The sequence below is a fragment of the Lepus europaeus genome, chromosome 19 (assembly GCF_033115175.1).
Source record: "Lepus europaeus isolate LE1 chromosome 19, mLepTim1.pri, whole genome shotgun sequence".
Classification (NCBI taxonomy): Eukaryota; Metazoa; Chordata; class Mammalia; order Lagomorpha; family Leporidae; genus Lepus; species Lepus europaeus.
In genome coordinates, this window is record NC_084845.1 from 15,204,264 (window position 1) to 15,218,639 (window position 14,376).

Sequence of the window (14,376 nt, forward strand, 5' to 3'; positions counted from 1 at the left end):
CAGGCTGTGAGTGGAGAAGTTCCAGAAGATTCCAGCCCACCGCTCTCAAGTCTCCTTTGAGTCTTTCCAGCTGAACCTCCAGACACCATGGAGCAGAGACAAATGTCCCCAGTGTCCTGTCCAAATTTCACAGTACCTGTGAATGTCGTTTTATGCCACTTAGTTTTGGGAGTGATTTGTTACCTAGCAACAGTGATTATGATGGCCTTGTCAACTTCGATCATTCATAACTCTAACTCAGGAACCCTTCTAGGACCCCCTACCCTCCCAATTAAATCAGGTTCTACTATTATGAACATGGTGCATTTCTCCTTATATCAAAGCAGGTATTTCCTTCTTGTTGATTTCATCTAAACATATGGTTTGTTCAACAAAAAGGCTGAACACGTTTACTGTGCTGGGACATAAAGAATCTGCTGCTACAAATGTACCCTATTTCTTATCAGATATCAAACCCATTCTGGTGGCATATTCTCCATCTCTGGCCACAATGCCAGCCCTTTGGTACATCTTTAACTGGAGTTGAATAGCTTTTCTTTTGAGGTGGACCTTAAATACAATTAGATTCATAAATTTCATTGAGTTTGATAATCCAAACCCCTCCCCAACATAGCAACCAGGTTTTTGGTTTTTAAAAGATTTATTTATTTATTTGAAAGTCAGAGTTACACAGAGAAAGAGAGGCAAAGAGAGAGAGATCTTCCATCCAGTGGTTCACTCCCCAGATGGCCACAATGACTGGAGCTGTGCCAATCCAAAGCCAGGAGCTTCTTCCAGGTCTCCCATGCAGGTGCACAGGCCCAAGAATTTGGGCCATCTTCCACTGCTTTCCCAGGTCATAGCAGAGAGCTGCATTGGAAGTAGAGCAGCTGAGACCTGAACCAGCGCCCATATGGGATGCTGGCACTGCAGGTGGCAGCTTTACCCACTATGCCACAATGCCGGCCCCAGGCAACCAGGATTTTTTGTTTAGGATTTATTTATTTGAAATCAAGAGAGAGAGATCGATCTTTCATCATCTGTTGGTTCACTCCCCAAATGGCTGCAATGGCTGGGGTTGGGCCAGGCCAAGTCCAGGAGCCAGCAGCTTCTTCTGGGTCTCCCACATGGGTGTAGGGGCCCAAGGACTTTGGTCATCCTCCGCTGCTTTCCCAGGCCATCAGCTGGGAACAGGCAGTACTCGAACAGGCACCCTCTGGGCTGCTGGCGTGCAGGTGGTGGCCTGCCTGCTGTACCACAATGCAGGCCTCTGTAACCACTCTTACATGCCTGTCATCTCCGCGAGGAAACCAGGCAGACCCTATCAGCTGTATCTGTTACTGATTTTTATGCTCATTTTGTTTGAAAGGCAGAGAGACGGGGTGGGGTGGGGGGATTCTTCCATTCACTGGTTCGCTCTCCAGGCCAAACCCAGGAGCCCTGAATGTCATCAGAGTCTCCCACATGGGTGTCAGGGACTAAAGCCCCTGTGCCTCCCAAGGTGCACACTAGCAGGAAGCTGGAGTGGAAGCGGAGCACCTGGGACTCAAGCCAGGCCCTCCAATATGGGATGTGGGCCTCTCCGGCAGCAGCCACACACCTGCCCTGCCTACATCTTCTCTAACTGAACTCGGGAAGTTCAGCTGCGCCACTTCCTCTGTGTTGTGTTTGTCAAGGGGCCCAGTTGCAAGGCGATGGAATGTAGACTCTATCTCTTGAGGGCAAGTGTATCAAAGCAGGTGTGGATATGTTCAGAATAAAGGTAAGTTTTCCCTAGTCCAGAGAGGAGGTGGTAACAGCCTAGACTTAGGTGAGGGCAGAGGAAGAGGGGAGAAGGCACTGAGGTCGGAACAGAGTTCAGAGTTCAAAGGCAAAGACAGGATCTGCTGGTGGACTGGGCAGGAGAGAGAGAGGTGCCAGGGACATGGGCTGAGCGGGAGAGAGAGAGAGGTGCCAAGGACAACTGAGGCTTTTTGGTCTCACTGGCTAGAACAGAAGTGGAGGAGGAACAAATTTAGGTGGGAGACTGGGGGCTCAGTTTAGGGCCTACGGAATTTGAGACGTTTCTTAGGGCCAGGCGTAGGCTCGAGACAGTAATTTTGGGATTCGGCAGAATGGGTTTTAGAGCTATGAGGCTAGGCAAGAGCGCCTGAGAGTGAGCGAGGGTGGGGAGAGAATTCAGCCAGAATCCAGGAACAGGCTGAAGTTGGCCCACTGGGACGAGGAGGAGGCATGGCCAGAGAGGTAAGGAGACGCGTTCTGGAAGGAGGGGAAGAGAGATGCTTGGGGAGGGCCCAGCCGCACCACACATCGCTGCTGGCACCGCAGCATGCGGCCTGTCCAGCACCCCGGCGGCCCCGGCAGCCCCCTGCTCGGACACCAGGCCCTTTGCATCCATCCACTCCTGAGCTGAGCATCGACAAGTGGGTCCCAGTGTTGCCTCAGGTTTGGCCTGGAAGCGGCCCACCTCCAGCTGAGGAAGGTGAAGCCAGGGAAGACTGCTTCACTGGTCAGGGGAGTTGGGGGGGGGAGCACCCCCTGAGGCCACTGCCTTCCATTAGCACCCTGCCTGGGCTTTCCAGAACAAGCAACCTGGAAACAGTGTCTCACTGGGCAAAACAGAATTTATACAACTCAGAGCCGCCTGGCCTCCAGGGAGGCTCCTTCCCTCCTCAGCCGCCTCCTTGGGGACCTGGGGGGAGACCTGGCTGGTGGCGACCAAGACCCCGCGTCTTCTGCTGAGTCCAGTAGGAGAGACAACCGGGCATCCACTTTCCTAGAGAAAAGCCAGGGAGCAGAGGCTGGGGTATATGCTGAAGACTAGTCTGGGGCTGTGCAGGGGGTTCAGGAGAAGGGGCTCAGGAGGGGTGGGCGCCCAACGGGGGTCCCAGGGTGGGGGATCACCTTTTCTGCTGCCGCAGCAGTGCCCTCTGGGCTCTTAGCACCTGTAGCACGGGGTCATCCTGGAACTCGCTGCCATCGGAGTCTGGGGGGAAACAGAGCGAGCTCGTGGGGGCGGGCTCAGGGAGGGAACCGCCGCGGGGCTCCGGGAGGGGCGGGCGCCAGCGCCAGGCTCACCGTCTGCCGCCTGCAGAAGTCGGGCGGCCTGGCAGAGGACATCCTCAGGGCGGGCACGGGCCGCAGCCGGCGGCAGCGTGGCCACAGCTTCAGGAGAGTCCACCTTGAACTCGGGTGGCGCGGCTGTAGGGGGTGGGGCCTCGGGCTGCAGGTGCCCAACGTCAGTCCCGGGAGTGGTTTTGCCCTTGCAGGGGGCGGACCCCGCCTTGGCTTTAGAGGGACGGCAGGATTCAGATAGAGGGGGCGTGACCCGGGCCCGGAGGGGTGTGGCCTTGGCTGGAGGTGGGCCCAGGAGGTGAGGGGGCGTGTCCTCCAGGCTGTCCCGGAACAGCCGGTCGGTCACTACCTGGTCGAGGGCGCCCCTGAGCTGTGGGTCAGGCCCCCCGTCAGCGTCAACGGCAGAGACTTGTACGGCAGCCTCCCGGCACGGGGCTCTGCCCTTCCGGGGCTTGGCGCCCAGCTTCTCACTGGTGGGCAGGCCCTGGGGAGCAGCTGAGGGTGTAGGGATGGATGCCAGGGTAGCGGGGGTGGAGGTGGGGGGAGCCAGGGTGGGGGCCAGAGGAGCTGGGGGAGCAGAGGTGGGGGTTGGGGGAGCCAGGTTAGAGACCAGGGCAGCTGGGGTGGAGGCAGTGGGCGCTGGGGTGGCGGCTGGGGGAGCAGAGGCGGGGGTTGGGGGAGCCAGGTTAGAGGCCAGGGGAGCTGGGGTGGAGGCCAGTGGTACTGGAGGCACAGTCCCAAGAGATACCCAGGGACCAGACTGTGGGGCCCAGAAAAACCCATGAGGATTGGGAGCCCAGAAGATATGTGGAGGGTACCCAGGGGGAACAGGGGGCCTCTCCACATAGAAGGCCTCCGGAGGACCAGGCCGGGCCACGCCGCCCCATGGTGGGACGCAGCTAGGCTGGGCCCCCAGGGGACCAGGGGTCACCGCAGGGCCAGATGAGGTCTGTGAAGAGAAGGGAGGAGGAGTCTGAGGAGGAGAGGAGGAGAGGAGAAGAGGAGGAGAGGAGGAGAGGAGGAGAGGAGGAGGGCAGAAGGCCCTCGGGCTCCCCCCTCCCGCCAACTCACAGGGACGGTCTGGGGCAGCACCCAGGGGCCATCTCCGTTGCCCCCTCGAGCCTGTTCAAGCTTCCGCCGCTGCCGCCACTGGTACAAAATGTCATCCTCTGGGCGAAGGGGTGCCTGGGAGGAGGTGGGGGCTGGCGCAGGGGTGGCGGCCTGGGCCGGCGCAGGGGCTGCTGGGGAGAGAGAAGGGAGAGGGTGAGGCAGGTGTGGGAGGATCCGCAACCCGGTGAGAGCTGCACAGGGACCTTCCACTGAACCAGGGGTCCCTCCAACGGCTGTCCTGTCCGGACAACGTCCCAGCTCCTGGCGGGGGCGGGGGCAGAGGGACGGGCACTCCTGGGCCTCTCGATCGCCGTCACTCAACTGTTCACACATCCAGCACACACTTACTGAGCTCCTCCTCCCAGCCAGGCCCTGATCTGCACATTGCGGTTACGCCAGCGAGCCTGCGTCTCCAGAACCTGCTTCTGTCCGTGCTAGTCCACCTCCATTCACCCCACGCGGTCTCCTCTCTGCTCACCCAAGTCTGTGCCCCACGCACAGCCAGAGAGAACGCGTGACCACTGAGTCGCAGTACGGCCTCCTGGTTATGCACCCATCCCCTCCCAGCCGCAGCTCACTCCGGGCAGAAGTGTGGAGGCCTTTGGCTGGTGCTTCCCCTGACTGTCCCAGCCCTGCACCCATCCTGTCATCCCCCGAGCCCTCACCCCCTTCTCACACCCTGAATATGTGCTCCTTGCCTTGTTTGGTATTTGTCTCCCTTGCCACCATGCCGGGTACCCAGAGGCTGCCATTTTTGTCTATCTTGTCCATTACCATATTGCCAGTATCCAGAACCGGACCCTGTGCAATCGGTATTTGTGGCATGAATGCAAAATGAACTGCTTAGTGTGCTCCGGCCCACGGCTCAGCCCTGGGGACAGCAGTGACCGAGGGCAGGGTCAGGGGCTGACATCAGTCCAGCGAGGCAGGCACGTTCCATCGCGCAAGGCATCACTGTGCCAGTCCCGATCAGTAGAGCTGCCCTCGTCTCGTGGGGGCCCTGCTATCTCACGCTGCACAGACAAGGGGGTCTCCACCCCAGGCCTCTCCCGCCCTGTCCCCTCCCACATCCTGTGGCTCTACTTCCGGGCTCCTCAGCTCTGGCCCAAACTAAACCGCCAGCATCTCTCACAGGTGTTGGGAGCAGCCAGACAGAATCTGTCAACACCCAAGAAAGATCATGTCCCCTCCATGCCCACAACTCCCCCAAGGCTCCCTGGTGGCAAGAACAGAAGAACCAAACACCTCGCTTTACCTGCACGGCCCAATGTAATCTGGGCCCTGCCAACCTCTCCTCCCTGATGCCACACTACTGATGCCCTGCCTCTTGCTTTTTCTGGTCCATTGTGGGCACCACGCTCCCTCTCCCTGCAGCCCCTTGGGTCCACTGTACGTGCTGGAAGGCTCTTGACTACGCCCACCTACGCCCACCTGCATTGCTCAGGTCTCTCCTTCAGTGGCGTCTCCTCCAGGAAGTGCCCCCTGACTTGCAAGCTCCACAGTCCCCTCTTGTACGTCCTTTATTTCTGTGTGGTTCACCCTCGCCTGTGGGACCATGCGACTGTTCTCAGCCCCACACCCACTACACTGTGAGGTTCCTGATGGTGGGAGCGCGTGCTTGGTGTGCTGTGGCCTCTCTAGTCCTGCGCACAGGGCTTCACACACAGTGGGATTCGATGTCAGTTCAATGAATGAATAAATCTAACCACAAAGCAACTGATGACGTAAGTAACCAACTTTATCCCCACTTCATGAATGAGAAAACTGAGGCTCGGGAAGGAGAGGTGAATAAAAGGGCTAAGACTCAGACAGGTGAGTCCTTGGGCAGGATCACACACATGCACAGATGTCTCTCTGTTAACTTGTGCTTGCCTCGCCCTGCTCACGGGAGTCCTGCGAGACCCGGACAGCAACTGTCCAGGCACCACTGCAGACTTGGGCACAGGGTAACATCGTCCCAACAGTGACGATGATAATAGTAACCCAGGACCTTAACCCTGCCTCTGAAGTCCTGGGCGCGCCACAGCCTGCATGATTCAGCCAAGTGGCATGGTGTGCAAGGCACAGACCTGCGCCTCGGGCCACATGCCACGCTCAGACACGCTGATGTCTAGCTGAAACATGAAACTGCCAATATTCCACCACTTTTCTTTACTTAAAAAGTTTTCCAGTTGGTTCAATATAGTATATACAACAGCAAAAGGTATAAGTATTCATTCTAAATGAGAACAATATAGATTAGAAATAGACTCATAGGGCCAGCACTGTGGCGCATCAGGTAAGGCCACTGCCTGCAGTGCCGGCATCCCACATGGGCACCAGTTCTAGTCCCAGCTGCTCCATTTCCGATCCAGCTCTCTGCTATGGCCTGGGAAAGCAGTAGAAGATGGCCCAAGTCCTTGGGCCCCTGCACCCACATGGGAGACCCAGAAGAGGCTCCTGGCTCCTGGCTTTGGATCAGCACAGCTCTGGCCATTGTGGCCATTTAGGAAGTGAACCAGTGAATGGAAGACCTTTCTCTCTCTCTCTCTCTCTCTCTCTCTCTCTCTCTCTCTCTTTCTCTGCCTCTCAATAACTCTGTCTTTCAAATAAATAAATAAATCTTTAAAAAGAAAAAACCTGTTCACTGCTAAGAAATGTAATTTTAAAGAAAAAAGAAATGAGGCCAGCGCCGCGGCTCACTAGGCTAATCCTCCGCCTTGCGGCGCCGGCACACCGGGTTCTAGTCCCGGTCGGGGCACCGATCCTGTCCCGGTTGCCCCTCTTCCAGGCCAGCTCTCTGCTGTGGCCAGGGAGTGCAGTGGAGGATGGCCCAAGTGCTTGGGCCCTGCACCCCATGGGAGACCAGGAGAAGCACCTGGCTCCTGCCATCGGATCAGCGCGGTGCGCCGGCCACAGCGCGCCTACTGCGGCGGCCATTGGAGGGTGAACCAACGGCAAAAGGAAGACCTTTCTCTCTGTCTCTCTCTCACTGTCCACTCTGCCTGTCAAAAAAAAGAAAAAAGAAATGACCCATGTTCTTTAGGCCAGAGGCTGCTGGCAAAGCAGGGTGGTGCCCAATCTGCCATAGCCTTCCTGCTTTTGAAGCTTTGTGTTCAGAACTGCAGACTTGTCGAACTCAGACGGCTGCTCTCGACAGAGCTGTGCTGTGCTCCCCATGGTCTCACTCAGTTAATCCTCTTGACGCCCACCGGACAGGAATATAATTAGTATCCCCCCTTTACAGCTGGGGAACCAAGGCCCAGAGAGGCCCAGAGGCACCCGGCTGCTAAGGGGCAGCGCCGAGCCCTCCGGCCTTGCCTCCTAAAACTTACCAGGCTCTCTGGGGACAGAGCCCTCGCCGGACTCGGGGGTGAAGGTCATGGAGAAGGCAGAGAGGCCATCGGAGCTGAAGGGGAACGAGGCACTGCTGGCATCGCTGGGGCTGAAGGAGGAGGAGGAGGTGGAGGCCTTGCTGTGGGGAGAAGCAGAAGAGAGGCAGGGCGGGCTGGGAGGCCGCCGCCAGCCCCTGGCCGTGGGAGTGAAGAGGCCGAAGGGCCCGGCGGAGGCACCTGCGTCGCAGCAGCTTGGCGGCTCTACTTTGGAGGCTTAGCGTCTCCAGGTCCAGCAGGGATGAGTTCCATGTGTTGAGGCTCTGAGGGACGACAGGGGTCAGGGGCCAGTCCCCATCCCAAAGGCTGCTGGGAGAGGGACTCTGGACAAAGGTCTGTCCCCGCACCCCCGCTCCCCACAGTCGGCTCTGCTCTTCTCCTCAGGGAACAGAGCCCCAGCTTTGCTCTTTGGAGCTACCCCCTTCATGTGCAGGTCGCTGTTGTTGGAGAAGGACTGACCCCACCTCCCTGCCTAGACCCACCTAATCCAAACACCCTATCCTCAGCTTCATAGCGGTTGGCTCAAGGATGAGTGAAGGAGAGTGCGCCCTGGCACTACTGGAAAAACTCCCACTTTCCACCGCATTAGCTGAGTTAATACCATGGGAGCCGAGAGCCACTGGAGGCCATCGTGGCTCCTCTGAGACTGAGCCCACAAGAGAACACAGAGTGGAGACAGCTGGGTTGCTCAGACGCCTGGATTCAGCCAGGCCTGAAAGCAGATCCTTTTGGATTTCCCAATGACATTTGCCAACAAATGCTTGTTCCCTTTAAGCGTCCTTGCAGTGGGACCGGCTCTACTTCTATCCTAGATCTGATGCTGTCAGTTCAGGCAGACGAGGGAGGGCGTGGGTGGGGAGGTCACCTGCTTCATTTCCTGCAGGGGAGCCACAGCCCGGGATGCACTGGCCGCTGTGGCAGGGGTTGGGGCTGCTGGATTTGGTCTTTCCTTTGGCTTGTTAGTTCCTGCTGAAAAAATCAGTCGTGTTATGGGAGCCAAGAGGAGTGGCCGCTCGGGGGAGGGGGGAGGGAGGGACACTGATCGGGAAAGGTTTGAGGCCAGCGGTGGGGGGCCAGGTTGGAAGGAACCGAAGGAGGTACCTGCTGCTGGTTCACTGCTGGGGACTGGAGGCTCGGGCTGCAGCCACCAAAAGTCAGCGTGGGTCGTACCTGCAGGCTGGCGCTCCTCTCGGCTTGTGGGCTGAGCTTGGCGGAACCTGTTTATGTACCTGCGAGCATCAAGGGATGGGAGGTAGGGTTAGTGAGGTGAGGAGAGTAAAAAATAATATATATATATATATATATACATATATATATATATAACAGTCATAATCACAATGCCCAACGTTTACCAAGTACCACGGCAGATCCAAGCAGTGGTCCTTGGTCAGCTGTTTTCCCTTCTTATACAGTAACGCAAGTTTTTAGCTGGGCACACAGCCACTCATCTACAGAATGTATTGCCTGGGTCACCTGCAGTCCTGGGGCCATATGATTAGGTTATGGACAAAAGGGGTCTGAAGAAGTGATTCTGGAAAGTCAACAGGGCTGGGCGCCATTCTGGTCCGTGAATTACAGCAACGGCTTGGGGATGGGACAGTAACAAGATGAAAGTCCCTGGCACCTCCACAAGGGGCTACCATATCAGCACCGGTTGCTTCTGCCTGGACTGGCAGATGAAGGAGAAATAAATGCTACCTTGAAGCTGTGATTCATTTGGGGCTCTATTCCAACAACTGAACCTGAGTCCTACAAATCCACCTGTCACCACGTGACAGGAGTTGGTATAGGTCATTCCATACAGCATCTCACTACCAGCTAAAATTACCACTAGGAAATGTGTGCTATTGAAACCCCAATTTGGGGCCGGCACTGTGGCGCGGTGGGTTAACGCCCTAGCCTGAAGTGCCGGCATCCCATATGGGCACTGGTTTGAGACCCAGCTGCTCCACTTCCTATCCAGCTCCCTGCTATGGCCTGGGAAAGCAGTAGAAGATGGCCCAAGTCCTTGGGCCCCTGTGCCTGTGTGGGAGACCCAGAAGAAGCTCCTGGCTCCTGGCTTCGGATTGGCACAGCTCCAGCTGTTATGGCCATCTGGGGAATGAACCATAGGATGAAAGACCTCTCTCTCCCTCTCTCTCTGTAACTCTGACTTTCAAATAAATAAATAAATCTTTAAAATATATATATATATATTATATATATATATAATAGGTTAATGTGTAACCTTTAATTAAAAAAAAATCCCCATTTACAGAGAAAGACACCAAGGCTGAGATCGCAAAGAGAGCGCAGGACTGAAGTCCAGGCGTTCTGGCTCCAGAGTTCTCAACAACACACACGCCTGGCCCTACAAATGCACTGCACAAGCCGCTCTGTCTGCAGTGAGTATTATGGGATGCCTCCTCCCTCCCTCCAACCCCATCTCTCCTGTCCCACCAGGGCTGCTGGTACTTACTTGGCCACCACGGAATCCCCGCTGTCAATCAGGGGAGGTGACGGGGAGGCCCCCATGTGTCCCTCAGTGGTGGTGGGTGGGGAAGGGGTCCCTGAACTGGAAGGCCAGGACTCCTCCGATGGCTCAGGGGAGGTGGGACCTGTGGCTGCAGCCTTGGGAGCCTGTGGGAGCCTGGACCTCTGGGACCTGGATGGGCTCAGGGTCTAAGAGGGGAGAAAACACAGGGAGAAAAGGTGAGTTCTGCCGAGTCACCCCTGCTGGGCAATGGAGACACACGTGAAGTCTCGACCCCGAAGTGGTTGATGACCTAGAATGGCTGGGGCTGTGATGAGCGGTCCAGGTGGTCGAGAGCAAGACAAGCTCAGGGCTGTGGGGATCGGGAGAGGGTCTGTCTCCTTAGCACATCCCCAGCTGTCTCTAAGGCTCACTCCTTGCTCCTGGGCTGTTGTCCTTACCTTGGAGCACCACGTCCGGCCTCCAGATGACCAGTAGTGGCTTCGACCTGGGGAAGCACCTCCAGGCAGTCTGTCTTGGATAGAGAGAGCCGGCAGGCTGCTAAGGGGACAGTGGGGTTGGCAGGCTGAGCGTGGGCACCGCAGCCTCGGGCCCTGCTGGGGATGAGGAGGGCACAGCCATGCGGCTGCCGTGGACTCCTGGAGGAGAGCGACTAACTTTCCTGGGACATTCAGGGAATGACAATGGGGGGGGGGGGAGCGAGCCCCGTGAATCCTTGAAGCAGGCTTAGAGGGGCCCAGGGCCAGGGAGCCGCTTGTTCTCAACCCTGAGTCCAGTCTAGAAGAGACACGCCCTTCCCCCACGCCCCAGACCAACAAAATCAGATATCAGGAGGCGGGGCCAGCCAGCCCTATGTTTTTGTTCTGTTTCGCAGCGTCCCAGGTGATTCTGAAGGGGAGCTGGGGTTACGAACCTCGACGAGACCCTACGGGACATACACGTTCCCCTAGTGTAGACGGACTCCGATCCCCATAATCCCCTGGGCTCCGCCTCGGCGAGAAAGTCCGAAGACCAGCACTCCCGCCCGGGTGCCGGGGGGCAGCTCCCAAGTTGCCCTCGGACACCCTTGGAGAAGCTCTTGGAGCCACCCAGAAAGGGTAACGTACAACGTCTATGGAACCCCCGGATGTCGAGGGCTAAGGCTGTTGCACTTCCAGGGCCGCTGAGCCCGAGAGATTCCGCGCTGCCGCCGTCCTGGGTCCTCCCCAGGGGTCCTGTGGTCTCTGGAAGAGGGGCCGGCCTCACCTGCGGTCCATTCCGCAGCTACCTCAGCGCTTCCGCTCTTGGGGTCGCCGGACGGATCCCGCCGGCATCTCGGTCGCTTAGCAATGTCCCATCAGCCCTGCCCCTTTCTGGGCGTGCCGGCGAAGGAAAAGAGTGGCCTCCGAGACGACCAATGACAGAGAGGAAAATATAAAGTATCTGGAAAGCGATTGGCTGTAACGTTGGCTTGCTAGAAAGAACATACTTGATTGGAGAATTTGCAGCGTGCAGTCGTAATTGGCAAGCTCTTGGACCAATGAAGAAAAAGATCTGAGCCGGCTTGAGGTTGGCGGCGATCGGACTCCTGTGTCCAGCAGTCTCGGGTTCTAAAAGTCCTCCCTGTTGCTGCTCAGGTCTAGCCGCTGTCCTCCCATTGCAGGGGCAGTCAGGAGTCTGTCCCCTCCCTAATCACCGTCGTCCATCAGCTGGGCCAGACAGCTGGCCCCGATGGTCATCTACACGCTAACCTCTTGCTACAGGGGCAGCTGGTCGCACCGGTTGCCAGGCCTGGGCTCCTGGCCGAGGTAGTGGGATCAAAACGAGCTATTTCGGGCCCCGACGCGCGGCCTCTGGGGGGGCCGACCCGGAGTGCTGGTGCTCACGCCCCCTGGCCGCTGCGCACCCGGGGCTGAGTCAGAGGCACAGAATTAGGGCCGGCCTGCCCGGGGACTGCGCCCAAGTCCTGGCCGAGGACCGGGGTTGGTTCTGTTCTGTGTCCTCCTGACAACCTGGCGCAGCTGCCGCATTCTCCGGAATCTGCTCCTAGGACCTGTATCTGCGTCACCGTCAGAGCTGCCAGGGGGCCGGGGGGGTGGGCTCCCTGAGCCGAGGGGCCCAGATCCCACGCTGAGCTCCCAGGACCCGCCGCTTCAGCCTTAGCGTCCCTTTCCCGAAATTGGGGGATCTTAGTGACACCTCCCTGCCGGCCTTTACCGGGCACCCAGCAGGCGCTTAATAAATGGCCAAGTCATTGTTGGGGTTTCTAAATAAGGCTCTACTAATGGCCAGGCCTGGCTGCGGTCCCAGTGTCCCTGGGAGGCCCGCCGAGGGGCCGGCGCAGGGCGCACTATAAATCCGCAGCCGCACACGCAGCGGCACTGCGGGACCCAGGGCGGCAGCGGCGGAGCAGGATGGAGATCCCGGTGCCTGTGCAGCCGTCTTGGCTGCGCCGCGCCTCGGCGCCGGTGCCTGGGTTTTCCGCGCCGGGCCGCCTCTTTGACCAGCGATTCGGCGAGGGGCTGCTGGAGGCCGAGCTGGCTGCGCTCTGTCCGGCCGCGTTCGCCCCCTACTATCTACGCGCACCCAGCGTGGCGCTGCCCACCTCTCAGGTGCCAGGCCTGGGGGAGGGGGGCGGTAGCGACCACTCGCAAGGCCTGGGGTCCAGGTCACCCTGAGGGAGCGAGGGGGCCTTGTTGACTTTGAATAGGCGGAATAGGCCACTCAGAAGCGGGTGGAGGGTCCCTGCCGCTCTGGGTAAGGGGACAGGGGTCGAGGGGTGTCAGGTGGCTTTGAGGGGGCGTGGAAGGGCTGGGCCACTAATAGGACGGGAGCAGTCACTCTGAGGGATGTCTCGGGATCCTGAAGGAGGCTGGACTCAGATTCTGAGGGGGAGGGGCGGGGCGGTGACTGCGGAGGGGCGGAGAGTTGTTGGTGCTGGGAAGGGCTTGAAGGTTGTGCTCCGGGCCAGGCTGAGGGAGGGTCCGGTGCCCAACTGCTGAGAGGCAGGAGGTCCGGTCTCCCAGCTGGGAGAGTAAAACGAGGCCCCTGGGTGCTGGTGCAAGGGGAATGAGGCCCGGGTGACGTCCTAGCTAGGTCCCTGACCTTGGAGGGGATAGGGGCCCATCACTGCGTGAGGGAGGGGCACCCGGTGATTCCGGGTGAAGAGGTCCTCGGGGACCCAGGGTAGGACAGGGGGCTCCCCAGTTCCGGGGCCCCGCCCCATGACGGCCCCGCCCCGGACGGCTGTGCGCAGGTGCCCACGGACCCCGGCCACTTCTCCGTGCTGCTGGACGTGAAGCACTTCTCGCCGGAGGAAATAGCTGTCAAGGTGGTTGGCGACCACGTGGAGGTGCATGCGCGCCACGAGGAGCGCCCGGTGAGCGCACCTTCGGGGCGGAGGGCCGGGCCGGGACCTGTGCGCTCCCTGGCTCCATAGGCCGGCGCCGCTCACGCCTGCGTGCCTTCCAGGACGAGCACGGATTCATCGCGCGCGAGTTCCACCGCCGCTACCGATTGCCACCTGGCGTGGACCCTGCCGCCGTGACGTCGGCGCTGTCTCCTGAGGGCGTCCTGTCCATCCAGGCCGCTCCAGCACCGGCGCAGGCCCCACTGCCGCCCGCAGCTGCCGCCAAGTAGGGGTCTCAGGCATGCCTGAGCCCCGGGAGCCTCTTGGAGCTCCCTCTTTTAAAGCCGATCTGACTCCACCCAGCCAGAAGTCGTGAGCTCGCCAAGACCGTCCCCACCCAATCTGAGATCCTGCCTTGACCCCTCCCCCCAGATGCTTCCCCTGCCACCCACACTCACTCTCCACCCCTCCACCCCCAGGTGTCAGACCCTTCCTAGCTTCCAGACCCTCACCCTCAAGTCTCCTGTGCACCCACCCCACTTTCTTGGCCCATCGACATCCCCACACCCACTCCATCCCTGTCGGCCCCTAGGCCAGTCGGGCGGGCATAATCCCCCCACAGGTAAGCAGCCCCGACTGCACAGCCCAACAGCCTCGTCCCAGGCCTCTGCAGCCCTCCCCTGCAGCCAGCCACCCCACCCTCCTGCGGCCCCCTTTCTGACTTGAAACCCCCAGACTCCAAGTCCCTGACTGCCCACCTCTGGACACCTACCCTAGGCCAACCAGCACCCCTACCAGACGGCCTCTGCACAGCTGTTCCCGGGCCCCTCCCCACCTCCCCTGAGTCTCTGTCCTGACCCCAGGTCTCCGACCAGACACCCTAGGCAGCCCGCCTTCCACACTCCTCTCCTCCTCCACGACCCAACCCACCAGCCACTCCGATTTCCCGTGAGCCTTTGCCCCCTTCGAATCACTCACCAGCTACCCTGTTCCCCCCTCCCTAGACCCCCTCCCCCAATAAATGTGCTAGAGCTGTGCCA

The 14,376-nt window shown here is 59.2% G+C and overlaps 2 protein-coding genes across 10 annotated transcripts; one reads left to right on the forward strand and one right to left on the reverse strand.

The window, feature by feature from the left end:
- Nucleotides 1–633: 633 nt before the first annotated feature.
- PROSER3 (proline and serine rich 3) lies at nt 634–11,838 on the reverse strand. 9 transcript variants are annotated; one of them, XM_062176873.1, is made up of 12 exons: nt 11,254–11,838; nt 10,449–10,548; nt 9,994–10,196; nt 8,637–8,764; nt 8,401–8,504; nt 7,716–7,798; nt 7,479–7,618; nt 4,126–4,295; nt 3,058–4,003; nt 2,884–2,965; nt 2,684–2,755; nt 634–849 (listed from the first exon to the last, which is right to left on the reverse strand). In XM_062176873.1, exons 1-12 carry the CDS (start codon nt 11,262–11,264, stop codon nt 837–839), a joined length of 2,052 nt encoding a protein of 683 aa, XP_062032857.1. In that variant the 5' UTR covers nt 11,265–11,838; the 3' UTR covers nt 634–836. The 9 variants fall into 9 exon arrangements, with proteins under 9 accessions (XP_062032857.1, XP_062032856.1, XP_062032850.1 ...); XM_062176872.1 differs by having other exon boundaries at nt 634–2,755; nt 7,479–7,588; nt 8,401–8,501; nt 10,449–10,545; XM_062176866.1 differs by having other exon boundaries at nt 634–2,755; nt 10,449–10,545.
- A 538-nt stretch (nt 11,839–12,376) lies between these two features.
- Nucleotides 12,377–14,376, forward strand: HSPB6 (heat shock protein family B (small) member 6). Its single transcript, XM_062176943.1, has 3 exons — nt 12,377–12,599; nt 13,244–13,366; nt 13,459–14,376. The coding sequence occupies exons 1-3, from the start codon at nt 12,402–12,404 to the stop codon at nt 13,624–13,626; spliced, it is 489 nt and encodes a 162-aa protein (XP_062032927.1). The 5' UTR covers nt 12,377–12,401; the 3' UTR covers nt 13,627–14,376.